General features: G+C 41.6%; 1 protein-coding gene across 1 annotated transcript in view; it reads right to left on the bottom strand.

Annotated features, from left to right (window-relative positions):
• Positions 1 to 889: 889 nt before the first annotated feature.
• Positions 890 to 19,917, bottom strand: part of GDA (guanine deaminase) — a 61,425-nt gene continuing 42,397 nt past the window's right edge. The window contains exons 8-14 of the mRNA XM_088464043.1: positions 17,718 to 17,825; positions 14,765 to 14,862; positions 11,064 to 11,131; positions 10,388 to 10,633; positions 8,186 to 8,304; positions 3,875 to 3,902; positions 890 to 1,105 (exon numbers count right to left, since the gene is read on the bottom strand). Of these exons, the coding sequence (XP_088320169.1) occupies positions 1,035 to 1,105; positions 3,875 to 3,902; positions 8,186 to 8,304; positions 10,388 to 10,633; positions 11,064 to 11,131; positions 14,765 to 14,862; positions 17,718 to 17,825 (738 nt within the window). The 3' untranslated portion in view covers positions 890 to 1,034. The remainder of the gene's footprint in view (positions 1,106 to 3,874; positions 3,903 to 8,185; positions 8,305 to 10,387; positions 10,634 to 11,063; positions 11,132 to 14,764; positions 14,863 to 17,717; positions 17,826 to 19,917) is intronic.

The raw sequence follows: 19,917 nt of genomic DNA, 5'->3' as shown, positions 1-19,917 counted from the left end.
AGCAATGCAAAATAATCTTCAATCAAATCATTAATTTATTTTATTTAACTTTATTTTCTGGGTTTGATCACTTAAATAAATTTTATAATGTGAAACATTTTAAAATATATAGAAATGCATTGTAAAATTCCTGTTTAATTTGGATCTTTTCGAACGCTATTAAAGTATATAAAATACATGTGAATTGAAAAAGATACACTGTAAAAATAATCCAAATGTTTTTTATTCCTATGTTTGGCTATACAGACCATCCTTATACAGTAGTAAGTTAAATAGACTTCTAGTTGGAGCAAGTGTTTAATTAACCCTGAGGTCTTTAACCTTTTGGTCAATAGCCAAACCATAAATAATCATGTAATTTAGAGTGGGTAGTTAAATTGCTACTTTTTTGTAATCTGATTGATTAATACAAACAACTAAACAAAGAATCTACCAAATTTTATTATTATTATGTACAAAACAAACATATCATATTATTGTACATATGTACGATCAATAACATACTTTCAAAAATAGGAATGGATTTAAAAGTAGTGCATTATTTAAGAATCAACTGAATTTTAGTTCATAAACTGACTCAGAGACATGATTTCGTTCCCACCCAAAATAAAGAGACCCATTCTTTTCACAATATATATGGCTCGAGGTTACATTTTTATCTACTGTGTATATATAAGCAAACTTGCGCAAAATACTCAATATGCTGCAACTTTGGAGAACTATATAGACATATAAAAATATCTAGTGTATACTTCTTTCTCATATTTGAAAAATTTAAATAAATGATTTGTCTTTATTATCTCATTGCAATTAATTTACTTGAACTGTAATTAATTATTTTAAGCACAAAGTGTAAATTTCAGTTAAAATATATAATAAAAGTCTAGATTTCAAACTACTCCCTTTTCAACATGTACCCTTAATTGCGTATCTGAATATACTTTGATGTGGAACTACTTATTTTCTTATAAACACAAACATCCTCAAATATATCTCACATAATACATTGAAGTGAAATAGTAATCAATGAGATTCTAAGCATTATTAGGGAAGGGAACCACACATCTTCCTGCCACATAAACAGCTTTGATGTTCCTGTCATCACCTGCAACAAACAAAAATTTATGTGGATAGTTAACTATAAAAATAATAAATATAATTGATAAAATAATTCCCACTTCATATCATAAGGACATTATAGTTTAAAATAAAATTGTAATTAATGTTCCCCAATTAATACATCAATGATTTGCAAACAATTTACTATTAACTTTTATGTTGTCTTGTGGAAAATTAAGTCAATATAAAAATTATTTCTGACAATTTAATTTGTGAGCTGGAGATTTCAGCAAGAATCATATTGAACGGGTTTATAAGGCCTGTAATCGGAGCTTTCAAACGATCTTCCCTTCCACTTTTTTATAGCAGGACGTTATAGGAAACCACTACTGTCAGCTCTTTACCTTACAAGAATGTTGAAACTTTTGGAAAAATAATTCAATCATAATGCTGAAAACAAGCTCACACTTCAAAAGTTTTCTTTATAATAAACACATGAGTTAGTAGAAAACAAATAATAATTGCAAATCTTATTATCAATTAAAAAAAAAACTAGGTAAAATAATGTGGTCACAAAAATCTGAGGTTAGTTCAAATGTTAACAGACTACAAATATGGCCTTGTAAAGTTCCATTGATACAGGTAGTTACCGGTGTTTATATGTACATTTAATATAATTATATCTGCACATGGTTATTCTAATATATATGTCCCTACAACCTCTATTGTGTATACTGTATAGTATTAAGGTTTATTACTGGTCACATTCAATAATAATATAATTTTATATCTGGACATCCAGTTTCTGCAATTACCATGAGATCATGGAGAATGGTTGGACACAATCAATATACTCAGTTGGGAAATTAGGTTATACAACATTCAACATGCCCCAGTTTTGGCATGATCTGTTAGCATAATTATTTATTAATTAAGAAAATGAACATAGCCAGAAAGTCTCATAATTACTGAGCCGTTCCTGATTACTCATTCCAATCCACAATACAGAAGGAAGCAAACAGAAAAAGTGCCGGCTATGTATGTGTACATACCACAAATATGATATATAGAGTAAGCGTCAATATTGACTGGTGTAATTTGTATGCCAAAGCTGTTTTTTGGTCCCAGTTGTCACTTTCTAAGCCAGCAAAACCCAGTTATTTAAAAATGTTTGGTGAAAGTAACTTTCTGTAGTAGACAAATTTTAATGTGAGGGGGTGACCCAACATTGAAAGCATTTTTAAATCAGGACCTCTTTATTGCCATCTCCCAAGGATCAGCCCTCTGTATAGAACCAGCTCGATGAACCAATAAACCAAATAAAGCAGATATTACTAGCCCTGTCAGCAGAGCCACAACTAGACTTTTTGGTGCCCTGTGTCAGAAAGAGCATTGGCGCCCCCCTCCCCTATTTTCCAAATAGGGACATAAGACGCACATCTGAAAAAGGGCCATAGCCTCATGGGGAAGGTCCAGGGAAGAGATAGGGGAGGCCAGGAGATGCTGGGGATAAAAGAAGAGGAAGCTATAAGTGAGAATGATAATAAACAGAAAATTGACGGGCCCAAACAGCACCCCCTGCCCTGCGGTGCCCTGTGCGGTGGCACAGGTCGCACTGCCATAGTTACGGCCCTGCCTGTCAGTAACCAAATCAGCAATTGCTTCTAGATAGCTAATACCACATTCAGCATTTTTTTGTATTGAAATAGACAACATTATGGTAGATAAAAAACTGCTCTGTATGTTGAATACCAATGTGTCATTATTCCTATCTGATTGGGAAATTCTTGTGTGCCCTGATGGCTAGTAGTGTGTGAATTACTATAGAGTGTCATGCTATCTTAGTTTTACCCTATAATTTACAGGCACGGACTCAGGGTGCTGCCACATAGGCCTGAACCCATGTTACATATTTTCAGCATTAGTGCCAGGAGTTGGGATTCATATTTTTTTTTTTTATTATGTATACTTTAAGTTACTGGTAGAATACAGTCATTCGTTCACATGCTCTATAGTATGTGGCTGCACTTGGTCTGTATGCCAAAGCGGCTCTTTAGTTCTAGTACAGTGTACTCACTTTCGGAAACAGAAACCCAGCTCTTTTAACTTTGTGGTCAGAGTAACTTAATGAGCCCTATGGACATGTAGTAGAGTGTAGTATGCGAGAAGATAAAACAGTGTGGTCTTTTGAAGTAAAACAAAATGTAAATCGAGGCCAGTAGGTGGTAAAAAGTGGCAGTAATATTATCCCTACTGCTTGCCTCACTCACTTATATAACAAGTATGGTGCCGGTAGGATATGTTCATCACCATCATCAGGATTAATAAGGAAATGTAAGAAGTTGAATAATATCCTCATTATCATATTTATCAATGTAATATTATATTACTGTTGGATATGAGTGCCTACTGGCTTTATCCTTGCATAGCATATATGTCAAACATTTTGGAAAAGATAAATAGCTGTAGGCAATTAGAAACATGTTCAGCTCTGTGATAGGACCAGCTAGACTATGGTATGGTCCATGTACAAGAGGCATGGCCAGTGTGTGATGAATGGTAAAGGGCAGCAAAGGTTGTGTGTCTCCAGGTCCAGCTCTGTATAACATTTACCACATTCCTTATAGCAGATTACAAAATACATTTTTTTACTGTTATTACTGCTTGTCTTTCCTTACTTATTACTCTATTCCTATTTCTGTGTCTTAGAAAAACTGAACTAAACCCATACCTATTGTGTACATTGCTTCTAACTTGTACGTAAACTGATACATGCATTATTATATTGCTAATACAAAAGTGATGTAATACATACCTAGATAAAGGAACCTCTGTATCATTTCCTAATAATAAAACAAAAACAATGCTGAATAAATGATGTATACATCAATTCAATACTATAAGTACATTCAATTATCTTGCTCAGAAAAAGCAAAGATACGAATGTACTTGTATATGACTCTCCCCATTTTGAACATGTATTTACAAAGCAGGGATCAATGAAAGATTTCTACATGGGTGTGTACAATAACTTTTTATATATATATATTTTTAAATGTAATCTATTTCTTAAACTTAAAAATAAATATTTAACACAAATATAATAGGGAGAGAAGTACACGAACAATATTGGAGAAACAAACACAAAGAAGAGATAGAGATTTAGGGACAATATATATTTGGGCTGGGGAAAACATGTAAGTCAAATACCTGTGGTGTGATTCATGCTCTTTAAACTAAATATTCATGCACTGCTTTCTTTATTATAATAAGCAATGTGTGGTGTGAAGGAAGGGTGTAACCTTTGGATGGTGGGGCCACCAGAGTAGATGTAAGAGACTGTGTACAACAGTAATAGGCTGTATAGCTCATGCCTTCTTCTTGCAGGCCTATGACAAGACTGGGAAAGCTGGACAACAGGAGAACCGGTTGATGTAAATTTATGGCATCTGCATACTTGAGGTGAAGGTGGTGATTCTACTATAGTGGGGGTTTCTGGACAACTGGAAACTTACACTTAGGGGTAAATTTACTAAGCTGCCAATTTCCAGTCTATGTCATCTGAGATCAATCTCGGATGACATCGTCCATATTCATGTGTTTAATTTTTCGACCAGGTTACTGAATTTACTAAGCTGCTGAGTTGCTGTCATTCGTGTTGTTCAATGGTAAAATCGTTCTATATCATTCGTATTATTAATTTCTATTTAGCATTCGGTTTTGGCTAACTGGAACGAACAGATGCATGCACAGATCAGGGAGATCCGGAATACATGCATCTGTGTGCAAAAAAATAACAGAAGCATGGACTGATCAGTGAGATCCATCTGTGCTTCTGTGTTTAAAAAAATTAAAACCTGTGTAAAATTTAAAAAGAAACGGTGTGGCCCTCACCACAAAATAACAACCAGCAGCGGGCTTTGGAGACCCAGTACTGGTTGTGCTAATTACAAGGGTCAAATGACATAGGGATCACCTGTATTAAGCACAACCAGCACTAGGCTATTCAGAACCAGCCATGGTTGCCAAAAAACGGGACAAAAGACGTAGGGGTCTCCTGTATTTAGCCTAACCAGAACTGGGCTCTGATCCGGTACTGATTCTGGAAATACAGGGGTAAAAAATGCGTGGGGTTCCCTTGTAAATTAAGAACCAGCACTGTACTTTTTGTAGCAGGGCGGGGAGTTTACCACAGCCAGGGGAACCCTTTCACCGGGTCCCCCAGCCAATCCATTACCCCTGACTGCTAGTCAGCCCAGGCCGGGGATCCATGGGGAGCTGGGCAACCCCCCAAAAAGGGTTCCCCCTCTCCAGGGCACCCCTGCCCTAGGATGATAGCCTGGGGCTATCCCCAGCACCCCTGGCCGATGGGTGGCGGGTTGATTATGTAGTGTGGTGCAATTGATAGTAGTAAAAATATTGTCTTTTGTTGTGGAACTACAGGTCCCAGCAAGCCTCCCCCGCATGCTGGTACATGGAGAACCACAAGTACCAGCATTTGAGGCATCAGGGGCCCGCTGGTACCTGTAGTTCCACAGTAAAAGAAATATAACTGTGACTGTAAAAGTTTAATAATACATAAACCCACCTGTCTACCCATGATATTTATGATCCATTCCAGTCAGGATTCAGGAGAAGACATAGCACTGAAACAGCCCTGGTATGTGTGCTTAATGATCTTCTGATGGCAAGAGACAGAGGTGATTGTTCAATCTTAATCCTTCTTTATCTCTTAGGAGCATTTGACCACGGGATTCTAATTGAGCGCCTGGAAAATTTATGTGGACTGGATGGCGCAGTCCTTAGCTGGTTTAAATAATTTCTAACCGGCAGGTCACAGAGATTTACTTCTGGAGTAAACTCTTCATCACCTGTGCCACTTCCATTTGGTATCCCACAGGGTTCTATACTATCTCCCATGCTTTTTGCAGTATACATGCTACCATTGGGATAAATAATCAGACATTATGGCCTGGTCTACCACTGCTATGTATATGATACACAACTGTACCTCTCCTTTGCTCCAGGTACAAAGGACCCCATAACAACCCTAAATGGCTGCCTAGCTGAGCTTCAGGAGTGGATGAGTGCCAGTTGGCTGCGACTGAACCCTGATAAAACAGAGGTGCTTATGATAGGTCACAGGACAGGGCTATAGCATAGCCAACCAACAGGACTTACTCTTGGTGGATCAGCATTACAAAACACTGAACATGTGCAGAATTTTGGTGTTGTCCTGGATAGTGGCTTGACATCAGGTATCAGCCACAATCAAATCCTCATTCTTTCATCTGAGGAACATAGCCAGAATCAAGCACTTTATTCCCTCAGAAGATCTGCCTAAAGTCATACATGTATTTATATTATCACACCTAGACTACTGCAACGTCCTCTACCTTAGTCTCCCAGCAAAAGAATTGCACCGCTTGCAGATGGTATAAAACGCAGCTGCCAGGCTGTTAACCAACCAGCCCTGTTCCAGCCACATAACACCCATTCGCTACTCCCTTCTCTGGCTGCCTGTCAGATGGTGAATTAATTTCAAGTTTGGCTTACTAACTTTCAAAGCTCTACATGACCATGGCCCAAGGTACCTGAAGCAGCTTCTGATTACTAACTGTCCCACTCGATTACTGTGATCCGTTGATGAAGGACTATTAACAGGCGAGGATGTGATCCATGCATAGGAGGAGGTGAGTATGATTTTTTTGTTACAGGTACCCTATGGATTTCTACTGGACAAGTGGACCTGATGGACTTCAGGGATACATAGGTGAGTAAGTGAGATAGTGAGTGTGAGTGTACATGTATGTATTATTAAACTTTTACAGTCACAGTTATATTTCTTTTACTGTGGAACTACAGGTACCAGCGGGCCCCTAATGCCTTGCATGCTGGTATTTGTGGTTCTCCAAATACCAGCATATGGAGGAGGCTTGCTGGGACTTGTAGTTCCACAGCAAAAGACAATATATTTACTACTATCAATTGCACCACACAACATAATCAACCTGGCACCCATCGGCCAGGGGTGGCGGGGATAGCCCCAGGCTATCATCCTAGGCCAGGGGTGCCCTGGAGAGGGGGACCCCTTTATTGGGGGGTCTCCAGCTCCCCATGGATCCCCAGGCTGGGCCAACTAGCAGTCAGGGGTAGTGCTTTGACTGGGGTGAAATTGTTCCCCTGGCTGTGGCATTACCCCCCCCCCCCCCCCTAGAAAAAGTTTGGTGCTGGTTCTGGAATTTACAGGGGAACCCTATGTATTTCCAGAACCAGGACCGGATCAAGTTAAGTGACCCCTGTATTTAGCATAACCAGTACTGGGTGTCCAAAGCCTGGTGCAGGTTGTTCTTTTGGGGAGGAGGCCATGTTTTTTTTTTTATATTTTTACACAGGTTTTAATTTTTTTAAACACAGCAACACTGTGATCCTCACTGATCCGTCCGTGCTTCTGTGCTTATTTTTTTACACACAGATGCATGTATCACGAATCTCCCTGATCTGTGGATGCATCTGTGTCAGTTAAGATGTGAAACTCGACTGGAAAAAGGTGTACTATTTGAGATTTCTATTTGGGTTCTTTTTTGTGTCTTTTGGGCCGATTTGCACTATATTTCGGCCGTTAAAACAAATATGAATCCCTAGTAAATTTCCAGAGCTTATTGATATCTATGGCAAAAGTTGATTCGATGGTCTATGGGCCTGATTCAGACCCGCTTGCAAGCGCACAGCGCTCGCAAGCAGGTAAATAGTCCCCCACTGTGCACGCGCCGCCTCCGGTGTGCGCGAGACCCATCCATCGACGGCAGCTCAGTCGCTACGGGTCTCGCTACAAGACGGGGTGGCTGTCGATGGCGAGTGACAGTTAGCCCCGTTTTGTAGGAGGGGAGGGGGGGTGGCTGCACAAACGCAGGTGTTCCCTAAGGAACGCCTGGCATTTGTAGGCGGCCCTACTGACATCGCTAGTGATGACATCAGTAGTGGACTTCCTGCTCTATTAGATCAACAAATGATAGATGGTATGGCTTAAGTAAAGTTCAAAACAAGAGTATTTTGGTTGTGTTTAAAAATACAATTGAAGCCCAATTCACAAATGAAAGAATAATAGCTAATATTTCAATGGTACCTCTTTAGAGATATGAGAAAATACTTCAAACGGACTGTCTTTGGCTTCAGGGTTGATTAGCAATGCATCAAATTCCTTGTTAACTTCAAAGTTTCCAGTTATGTGATCAATACTCAAAGCTATGAAGAAATATGAAGATAAATAGCATTTTATCTCTCACAATTTCAAAACAAAGAGATAACTACTTTATTGCTGTTTTGCACAATGTAGTTCAATCCATTATATACAAGTATCACATAGATATGCCTGTAAGCCACAATGCAGTATTGCAGTACTATACAAAATTAATCAAACCACAATAAATAATATGCTCTCAGACTCAGTACAAAGAGTATTTGATTACTTTCACCCAACACAAAATGAGAATATAAACTCAGGCCCGCCAAGAGCCGCACTGGACCTGGGTAAAAGGGGGCATGGCCTAATCGCGGGAGGCGTGGCCACGCCCCCTTAGGTACAAAAAGAAAAGTTTTGCAGCACCACTTCATGCTGGCGATGGGGGCACAGTGAGCCCCCACAGCCCAGCGCATAACCAGTGGGGACGCAATCAGCTTGATCGCTCCCCCCACAGGCATAGGAAACTGCTGTGGCTGCATCTTAGCAGCCGTGAGCAGTCTCCCAGTGTAGTCCAGCACACAGCAGCGTGCTTGGCTGCTGTGGTGTAAGAGGGGGGGGGAGCGGTGCAGGACATGGCCCCCCGCCAGGCCCCTCCTGCAAGCCCAGGCCTGACTAATTAGCACCTGCCCCCCCCCCCCCCCCTGTATATACTAGTCCATCATTAAAGTGACACCTGACTAATACTGGGCCTTATTTGTAGATGGATGTATTCCATTTTTCCATTTTCATACTACACTTATAGTGTGGATAAGCTGAGTACATTCACAAAAGTGTACCAACTGAGATGTAGTATTGTATTGCAGGACAGCTTGGTTGCCATTATGATAATAATCCAAAATATTTAAAACTGATGGAAATAAATATGAATATCACTGAAAGAACACAGGACTTGGGGATCGGTATGAGATGCTACGTTTACACGAGAGATCCTGGACTGACTGTCTAGACAATTTTTAAAGACCATTGATTTGAGTGAAATCTGGACTAGAATGTTTTTGTTACTTTATAGCTTACATGTGTGTTTCCCTCAGAACCATAGGTTATGTTGTTATTTCACAGAGTGTACATACAAAGGCTGCTGTTGCGATAGAGATGCACAGTATGATAAATGTTGTGGAAAAGTGATGGGAGATGGCTGGTAGTGCCCACAAACATGGTCTGTTTAATGGGCGTATTATGGGAGTGTGTGTCACTGAACGAGGCTACGGTCACAGACACAAAGCCGCAGGTATAGAAGGCCATAGTCAAAAGGAAACACTACAGATGACACAATTTGTGTTGAATCGTGTCATCGTGGCCCCATCCCCTGCTTCACAGTGTTAGTAATCGCGCCATTGTAGTGAGGGCAGGGCTACGAAGATGCATTCATTCTGTCATGCCTAGGACACCCCCACCGCAGTGCTAATCCAAAAGTTGACAAGTATGCATAAAACCAGTTCTGTAGACCAAGTCCATTTTTTAAATAAGTAAGTTATGATGATCAACCTAAATGGACAGTTAAATGGATTGCATGCTTTTTAGAAGGTCAGGAAAGCACTACAAAAATGCAGGACACTATGTAAAGCCAAATTGATAAACCATAAAGCATTATGTGGGTGATTCAGTTTAGGATGGAATTGCAAAGTTGCATGCCTCAGATGACTCGTCCGTTGACGCAGCACCTGGCCTTGCCACTCCCGGAAAATGGGGTGGACATGCCCCCATTTTTGGTAACGCCGGCCGTCACCGCACCATCATCGCCCCTTAAATGCTTCTGCCTGTCAATCTGGAAGAGGCATGGAAGGGGCTCGTAGAACGGGTCCAATAATCCAGAATGGTAACATTCTGAAATACATGTACAAAATGTTTGGGAGCTTAGAAAAACTGATTTTTTTTTGTGATAGCCGTTGTTTTGTAGTAAAATCCACAGTTTGTTTTTCAGGTTACTGGTCACCACTAAGAGCTGGCTAAGGAGAATTATAAAGGAAAATTACCACTACTAGATGATAATTGTGCAAACCATGTTGGAGATTCATAAAATTTCAGTTATCTTAAAGTTATTAAAATTTCATGTTTTGGCAACTAGGTCTGCTCAGGTGTACTGACCTTCACTTCCTCCAAGAGTTGCAAGCCGAAATGCATCCTTATAACCTAATACTTTAGCGTTGGGATCCATTTCCACTGTGGCATTTTTAGTATGAGTGCTTTCTTTATTTTGTGCCGTTTTCCCAGCCTCTTTGGTGTCTACTTTGTTGCTCTGGCTTTTTTTTTTTTCCATGGAGAGAATTTTTGAAGTTTCTATAGCTTTCCGGATAGCGTCAAGTAAGGATATGGAATATCCTCCAGCAACATCTATGAATCCATTCAACAAAACTAGTATTGTACAGATATCCAGAAGAAGTAACATACAGTTATAGATCAACAGATACAAAGTTAAACATATATGTCTAAAAAAATTAGGGAAATACTGTTACAAACAGCAATATTTAAAAATTTCATCAAGGTTTCCTTCACCAAATTTCATCTTTTTTTACACATTTCACGAATGCTTAGCTACAAGTACTGTTCTTCATATATACCATAACACTTTACAGTTAGGGGTAGATTTACTAAAGCTTCCATAATTTCCTAGGATGCATTAGAGAAATGATAGCTACAATCTACTCCGTTGCTTTCGGCAACACCATTTTCAGAATCTACCTATTAGTTTTATGCAGTTTTAACTCTGCAGTATTTCCCACCCCTCTCCCCTCCACTACATCACATAATATACATAACTTACCAGTCCCGAGTCCCAGCTTAATGTTGAGCTTTAATACATTTTGGACATCAAGGTGACCACTGCACAGTCTGCAAGTATTTAACAGAATGGATATATGAACCTAGTTATTTATAGAAGTCTTTTTCTCACAATTTCCTACCACTGTACTGTGCTATTGTTAACTAATAGAAAATTGCATGGGTTATTTGTTGGCTTAGACATGCAGTAAGTAACTGTGCTGAAATAATCTGTGCTTCTGCTTTGTCTAGCAGCTGTTTGTTTTAGCCTAGAGCTGTCATGTGTCTTGATTTTCCCAGGACTATCCTTTTTTATAGTTCAAAATCTTTAACACACAATGTTTATTTTCCCATAATTTAACTCACCCGTGTTGCCCTTCATTAAGTAACAGGATCAATGCAGCATGTTGAGCTTTAGGTTATGTCAAAAGATAAAAATACATAATAAACTAGCTGTTGCCCGTGGCTTCGCCAACAATGAAATCCCTTAAGGTGCCTATCCACTAGAACAGTGGTCGGGGAACAGTGGTAAATTACCCCATATGGGGTAAAACTGACATTCCTGGGGGTAATGGATGCAGGGATGGAGGTGCACGTAAACTGGTTGCGCCGCTGCATCCGGCGCCAGTGACCTCCAGCCTGGCGCCGCAGGGAGGCTCTAAGCCGGACGCCTGCTGAGATGTTATTACCAGTGAGCACCCGGCTCCTTCCCTGCAGCGCTGCGTTAGCCAGAGGCTGGAGTTCTCTTCTGAACTTCACCTTCTGGTTCTCCCCATGTGCACTATGGGAGAGACGTCATGACGTCTCTCCCATAGTTCCGAGGAGCAGCCGGGCGGACAGGACGGCGGCCAATGCAGGAGCGAGGATTAAGGTAAGTGTTTTTTTTTGTACAAGCGGCACTACAGGAGCATAACTATGGGGGCACTGATACAGGGGCATAACTATGAAGGCTCTGCTACAGGGGCATAACTATGGGGGCACTGCTACAGGGGCATAACTATGAGGGCACTGCTACAGGGGCATAAATGGGGGCACTGCTACAGGGGCATAACTATGGGGGCACTGCTACAGGGGCATAATTGAGGGCACTGCTACAGGGGCATAAATGGGGGCACTGCTACAAGGGCATAACTATGGGGGCACTGCTACAGGGGTATAACTATGGGGGCAGTGCTACAGGGGCATAACTATGAGGGCACTACTACAGGGGCATAACTATGGGGGCACTGCTACAGGGGCATAACTATGAGGGCACTGCTACAGGGGCATAAATGGGGGCACTGATACAGGGGCATAACTATGGGGGCACTGCTACAGGGGCATAACTATGGGGGCACTGCTACAGGGGCATAACTATGGGGGCACTGCTACAGGAGCATAGCTATGGGGGCAATGCTACAGGGGCATAACTATGGGGGCACTGCTACAGAGGCATAACTATGAGGGCACTACTACATGGGCATAACTATGAGGGCACTGCTACAGGGGCATAACTATGGTGGCACTGCTACAGGGGCATAACTATGAGGGCACTGCTACAGGGGCATAACTATGGGGGCACTGCTACAGGGGTATAACTATGAGGGCACTGCTACAGGGGCATAACTGGGGGCACTGCTACAGGGGCATAACTATGAGGGCACTACTACAGGGGCATAACTATGGGGGCACTGCTACAGGGGCATAACTATGAGGGCACTACTACAGGGGCATAACTATGGGGGCACTGCTACAGGGGCATAGCTATGGGGGCACTACTACCAGGGCATTATATGGGGGCACTGCTACAGGGGCATAAATATGGGGGCACTACTGCAGTGGCATTCTATAGGGGCACTACTATAGGATTTCCTTCCTTTCAAATCAAGGGGGTAACGTCAGCATATCTAAATATATTTTGGGGTAAAAGGTAAAAAAGTTCCCTGACCCCTGACAGACAGGCAAAAGGCTGCACGATAACGACATTGTAATTGTGCAGTCGTTTGTCAGTCTTTGATGTGCCTACACTGAACGAGCAGTCGTTCTGTGTAGGCACAATCAATCATCTGCAAACATGCGGAACCTGACATTATCACGATGATAGATGTCTAAAAGACCAATTTTTAAAACAATTTTCAAACGATTATCAAATGATTATCGAACGATATCGTTATCGTTCAATCGCTCATTTTAATCGTCTAGTGGATAGACACCTTTATGCCAATTTTTTTTTCATTTGAGGTGTTCTAGTTGTATTGCTTTGCATAAAGGCCCTGTCGTGGGAGTGGTCCATGTGATTAGCAGCACTATATAGACTGCTGGCAGCAGTGCCTTCACCCACCACTCACACCAAGTCACTGTGTGCCCTGTGCACAGCTTTCTATGTAGCCTATAATATTCAAGTGAACGTGGACCAAAGCACCTCTCCCCCCACCCCTTGCCGACCACGCGCATGGTGCCACACCCGTCTCTTGCATTGATGATGTCAGCTCATTTTCTTTTTGTTATTGCTGAGCTTTAATGGGACAGAGGGCTCTATTTACTACAATCTGCATATTGAATGCAGATTGTAGTGTGATATTATCGACTGAATTCGTATTGCGAATTCAGGCAATATCACAGGGATTTACTACAAATCACTTGCAGGGACAGAGCTTGCGATAAAGCTCTGTCCCTGAGAATCCCCTTCGGAGCCTTATCACGGTATTTTTGCAAAAAATACAGTGACTAAGTGTCCGCGCATGCGCCGACTGGCCGCCGCTGCTACCCCCCGGCGCTAAGCTCCGCCCCTCATGATCGCGGACCCCCGTGACCACCCTCCCTTGATTACACTTACCTGCATGCTCCGGGCCTCTGGTGATGTTCTCCATGCCTCCAGTCAGGTGATCTCCTATACTGCACTGGGACCCGATCACCTGATGACCGGGCAGCAGTGCACTATGGGAGACCAGCTGACCGGAGGGGAGTAATCACCGGATGCCAGATGTCCCTGGAGTCAGGTAAATAATTATTTTTTTTTTACAGTAATCAGCTTGCGGTCTGTTTAGACCATATAGCTGATTACTGGGAACGACTCCTCGGCTCTGCTCTCCCTGTTAGAGCAGGGCAGGAGGCCGGTAACCAGGGGAGACCCTGGATAATGCCACCTCCAGGTGGCGTTATTATCACAGGGCTTTCCCTGATAGTTTTTTACAATTTATTTTTAGTAACTTTGGTCGGATCACATTTCTCAGTTACAATTATGTGAAATGCGATCTGATTACTAAAAATAAGTGATATTTAGGGGTTGGAGTAGAATTTTATGAATTCTACTTCAATTGCCCTGTAATAACTATAGGTGATACTAAAATAATGTGAAAAGGGTGTGAAAACACCCTTTTTCACTTTATTTTAGTAAAAATAATATTAATAAATAGAGCCCAGAGTGAGATGAAACAAAGTGCTGGTTATTTCTAGGAGTTTCCACTACAAAATGATGCAGTTTTCATGAAAATCGGTTCAGTAGTTTTTGCGTCAACTTGGAACAAACATACAGACACAACATTTTTGCTATATTAGTATAGATAAATGTAACATACAAAAATATAAAATAATTATACACTTATAATAATATCAGGTTAACCATTACATGATCAAAACTAAGTAAATAATGAAAAATAAAACATATTTACTATATATTATTCACGTGCATTTGAAGCATTTATTCTCATTATAATATTAACTTACGAAATATTTGAATTAGGACAATGAGATATTGCAGCTCCTTTTTCTTTAAACACGTGTAGCTCTTCGTCTGTGAGGTAGCAGCCATGCGCCATTACTGTCTAAAATGCAGATTTACCAACAATGATTGAACCAGTACATGCATGTGAGTATTACCCAGTGTGGTTTTCAAACTATGGGGTCTATTTACTAAGCAGTGTTAGGAGACAGAGTGAAAAGTGATAAGATAGTGATAAGGTGCCAGCCAATCAGCTCCCAACTGCCATCTCACAGGCTGTGTTTGAAAAATGACAGTTGGGAGCTGATCACTCTCCTAACACTGCTTAGTAAATAGACCCCTTATTATCCTCATGTTGCCAATCAGGAAACTTATCATTACAAGTCTGATATCTATTGCGTAATATAAGGATTCATTATCAACATTCCCAGAATTATGGATGCAGGGCAGAAGAAACTGTGAGGCGGTGATACACATACAGATTAAACGACACATACAGATTAAACGACTTTCTATAAGGCAAGAAACGCATTTGGTGCTCGACAAACTGAAATAAAAATGACACATTGTGCTACATTAGCTCTACCACTTGCATAAACCTTTAGGTGAGTGCAGCATGCATGAGATAAGAGGTGTGATCATTGCACCACATGGCAGATGCCAGATTATACTGCTTGTTTAACACTATTCAATTAGCTGTGGAAAGGGTCGCGGAAGGCAGATTCTGCTCATGGAAAAATTCACAGGCTGCTGGCAGCTAATTGAATCTGTCCATAATCCTGTAATCACTAGTACTGTATATGTATGATGGAGCTAAGTTTCAGCTTAATGTAACATCAAATATACAGTAGCACAGTATGTGAGACAGACCGGAGTTCTCAAGGCTGGTGCACCCAACCTCTGCGTTATCCCACCATCTAAATACTGTGAAATAGGAGCAGAGATGTATTTTTTACTTTTGGGAGTGTGGCACTGGGCTGTGACATCATAGAGCAGCACCACAATCTCAGCCAAATACAAACTAGGGATAGATATCGGAAGACCAATATCGAATTGTTTACATTTTTCTGCCATCATTGGTACATGTAACCATCATTGGAAAATCATTTAATGGTCTGAGCCATTAATGGTACAGTTATGCGCATGCACAACCAGGAGAAATAGTTTGTGCTTGTGCAAAGGAGTTATTCTGTGGACTTAGAGTTTCTACTTGTGATGTATAACATCACCAAACATAGTTACTATATACAGCCTTTGGCATTAAGCAAGCAGTATTGGTAACCATTACCGTTATGCCATTGAATTGAAAGCATTCATGGTTGTGAAACATCATCCATTAATGACCATCCTTGCTACAAACATAGAGGAGCAGCAATAGCAAGCTTCACAGGTAAGAAGCTGGCACCTGCTGATCCTCCATTTTAATGCCCAGTGCTCAGCATCTGGGCACCACTAAGATAAGACACTGGTCCTCATTTACTAACGAGTTTTACCACCAAAACAAGAGATAAATGTCACTGTGTATGATAATGTTACTTGAGCCAATCAGCTCCCAACTGTCAACTGTTATCATACACAGTGAAATTTATCACTTGTTTTGGTGATAAAACTCATTACTAAATGGAGGCCTAATAGGTCAGCTCCCAACTGCCATCTCACAGGCTCTATTTGAAAAATGACAGTTGGGAGCTGATTGGCTGGCACCTTATCACTTTTCACTCTGTCTCCTAACACTGCTTAGTAAATAGACCCCTAAGGGGTACATTTACTAAGATGGGAGTTCTATTAAGAAGTGATGTTGCCATTAGCAACCAATCAGATTCCAAGTATTATCTTCTAGAAGGTGCTAGATAAATGAGAAGTAGAATCTGATTGGTTGCTATGGGGAACATCACTTCTTAATAGAACTCCCATCTTAATATATTTACCCCTAAATAAGTGTTCTTCTGACTCTCATTCAGTGTTTTCGGTGCACCTTCTAGCCTGGTGTCAAGTTTGCCTAGTGGTAGTGTTGGCCCTAGGAGTACTGTGTGATATCTCTGGCCTATAGATCTGTCACATCTGTGACTATGTAGGCTGAGTGCAAGATTAGAGGTGGGCACTCTCCGCACATCACTCTATCTGCATAAGATAAGTAGCTGTAAATAAGCAAATAATAAATAAGGTTTGGGTTTCATAAATGAGGGAGGGTTGGATGGAAAATATATTTAGTTTTTATCTGGAAAACCCTTGTAATACTAGTGTTGAGGAGACCATCTTACCATGGACTATTTGGTGATGCTCATAAAATAGTGCTGTGTTATTGTGCATCTCACATCAAGCTAAGGAATAAAATAAAATTATCTTGACAGGCTCACCGGTAATCAACAAACCCAGAACTATGTTAAGAGTCAGGGGGAGGTTGACGTCTGGATATTGAAAGTTAGATAAGATAGCTCAGGGCCTGATTCAGAGATATTCGCTAGCCCGATGGTTAGAGCACATCTCCAACGTATTTTTACTCTGCGCATGCCTCTGCCTGATTGACAGATAAAAGCGTTTGGGGGGGGTGCGGGGTCAGGGACGGCCTGCATTCCCAGTAATGGGGGCATGTCATCCCTATTTTCTGGGGGTGCTGAGGCCGGGGTCTGCATCCATGGACGCAGACTTCCTGGCCTTGCAAGCCGACAGGACCCGGTCAGACTCCGGCCTGCCCGAAAAGACAACAATCGTGACTGATTGTCACGATTGTTCCAATGGTGATCCAAGGCTGCAATCTCGTTCGCAGTGCTGGGATCATGCAGATGCACCATGGAGGTGTCTGTTTCCTAAAGACACCTTCTGCTGCATTTGTATTTGAGATGGACAGAATTGCGCAGCCACTTATGTGCAGCTCTGCAATTCCGTCTATCTCTGAATCAGGCCCTCATTAATAACCAATAATTAAATACTTGAAAAATGAAAAATATCAAAACTCACTTTGCTTGTCAGAAGCTTATTTTTATTGTACACTTCAGTATAGTTTTTGTATCCAGGAAATAATCTTAACACCTCTTCAATTTCTGCAGGAGACTCACTGATGTGGCTCTAAAATTAAATTTAGAAATATAGTCATTAGCAAAAAACATTCTGAGTCTGTAATAGCAGACATGTTATTATCTTCACTTTATAACGCCTACAGTATTTATGCTCCAGAGTATTTGTATGTGTGTTTTTCATAATTGGTTACATATGCTGTACTGTAGTTTATATGTGTATGCTGCATCCCCCCAAACCACCACCACTACTGAATCTGTGAACAACAGAATAATATAATTGATCTCATTAATAAACCACATACATAAACTTTAGAGCTGCAACTAAGAATAACTACAGTATTGGGCTCAGTTCCTATACAAACAGGTCAAAATGGCCCACGTACAAGTATTTTAATTTGCTATTGGATCAGCCATTTTAGGTTATATAGTGGAATACAAATCAGTCACCATTCATTCATTCTTTCTATCATTATTGCTGCTGAAAGTGTGGTCATGTATTTTACATGTCATCTCTGCTTTTGACATTTTATAGAAATCTAAACTGAAAAGAAAGGTTACACAATTATTGGGTGGTAATAGCAACATTTAATTTCGAATTCTGCTTTATTCTGCTGAATAATTATAAGTCAGACAAGCTTATAATTAACAAATCTCCTGTCATGAGGACATAGCCAACTTTTTTGAACAAAACATCTCCAAGTGCTTCTTTACTGCTTTCATTCCAAATCAGTCATATAAATATTATCTTGCAAACTATACTATGGGAGTATAATTAAAATACACATATACTCTAATATCTTCTGTAGAGTTTCTAGTTACCAAATCTGTTATACCCAATTGTACAGACAGGTTTTTAAGTGAAGGGGAGCAAAGGGCAAAAACAGGGGCCTGGCTACATCATGCCAAAGGGTGCCTTTAAAGCCATTTCATTGCAACACGCAGTGGAGGAACCTTCTTCTTCTGCTGAACCTACTTCCGCACCTTAATCTGTCTCTAGATACAGCACTCAGGGCCTGATTCAGCTTTGGGAATAGAGTGATCATCTTGGTGAAACCATGCTGCATTGCAGGTGGGGCAGATGTAAAATGTGCAGAGAGATTTAGATTTGGGAGAGGTGTGTCCAAACTGACATATAAATGGCAGTTAAAAATAAAGCTGTGCAATATTTGTGGGCTACATGCAAAAGCAGCCAGTATTTACCCTACATGGAAAATAAAATGTATGTATTTGCACCCCTTGCATTGCACCATGGTTTGTCCTGGTTCACAGTTACATGCTTTTTCTCACTCTGGGCCTGATTCAGACCCGCTCGCAAGCGGGTCGATGGTGGCCCAGTGTGCACGCGCGGCGTGCACAAGCCACGGAGCGAGCGCAAAAAGTGCTCGCTCCGGGACTCACTACAAAAGGGGCGGCTGTCGATGTTGATCAACAGCTCGCCCCGTTTTGTAGGCGTGGCGGGGGGTGGCTTCACAAACGGAGGCGTTCCCATGTGAACACCTGCCGTTTGTGGGCGGCCCCACTGACATCACCAGTGATGTCAGTGAGAGAGCTTCCGGCTCTATTAGAGCCAGAAGCTCTCTGGGGCTTGCGGCCACGAGACCCTAACACAAGGGTCTTGTCGCAAGCCCGATGGTCGCGATGGTCTTGACCATCGCGACCATCATCATGGCCACTCGCAATAGCTGTGGGTGGTAACCCACAGCTATGCGAGGGGCCAAGGGGCCGCAATTAAAAAAACCTGCGCCCGCCCTGATTCAGAGCGAGCACTCGCTTTTTGCGAGTGCCTCTGAATCAGGCCCTCTATTCCCAAAGCTGAATCAGGCACTCATAGCCAGCTCTCACACATGGAGAGTCACACTCACAGTAGCAGGGTAAGCTCAAGGGCCATTCCTAATAAGTGGCCAAACGCGGGCACCACACCGAAAGGGGTGCAGCCCTGCCGCTGACAGGGCCCCGGACTGATCAAGACTGGTGGCAACCGCATCGCCAGCTGCCAATAGCACCACCAGTCCTAACTTCAGGTCCGGAGCAGCACTAGGCTTTTCTAGGTGGTTCAGATGTGGCCCGGGCAGTGATCTATGCAACCGCACATCGTTCCACCCACACAGTGCTCTGCATGCAGCGACTTAGTTACTGAGGCT

This window comes from Taudactylus pleione, unplaced genomic scaffold, assembly GCF_031769625.1.
Source record: "Taudactylus pleione unplaced genomic scaffold, aTauple2 ptg001573l, whole genome shotgun sequence".
NCBI classification, from domain to species: domain Eukaryota; kingdom Metazoa; phylum Chordata; class Amphibia; order Anura; family Myobatrachidae; genus Taudactylus; species Taudactylus pleione.
The sequence above is the reverse complement of the archived record's forward strand: the minus strand, read 5'-3'. Positions and strand labels throughout refer to the sequence as shown.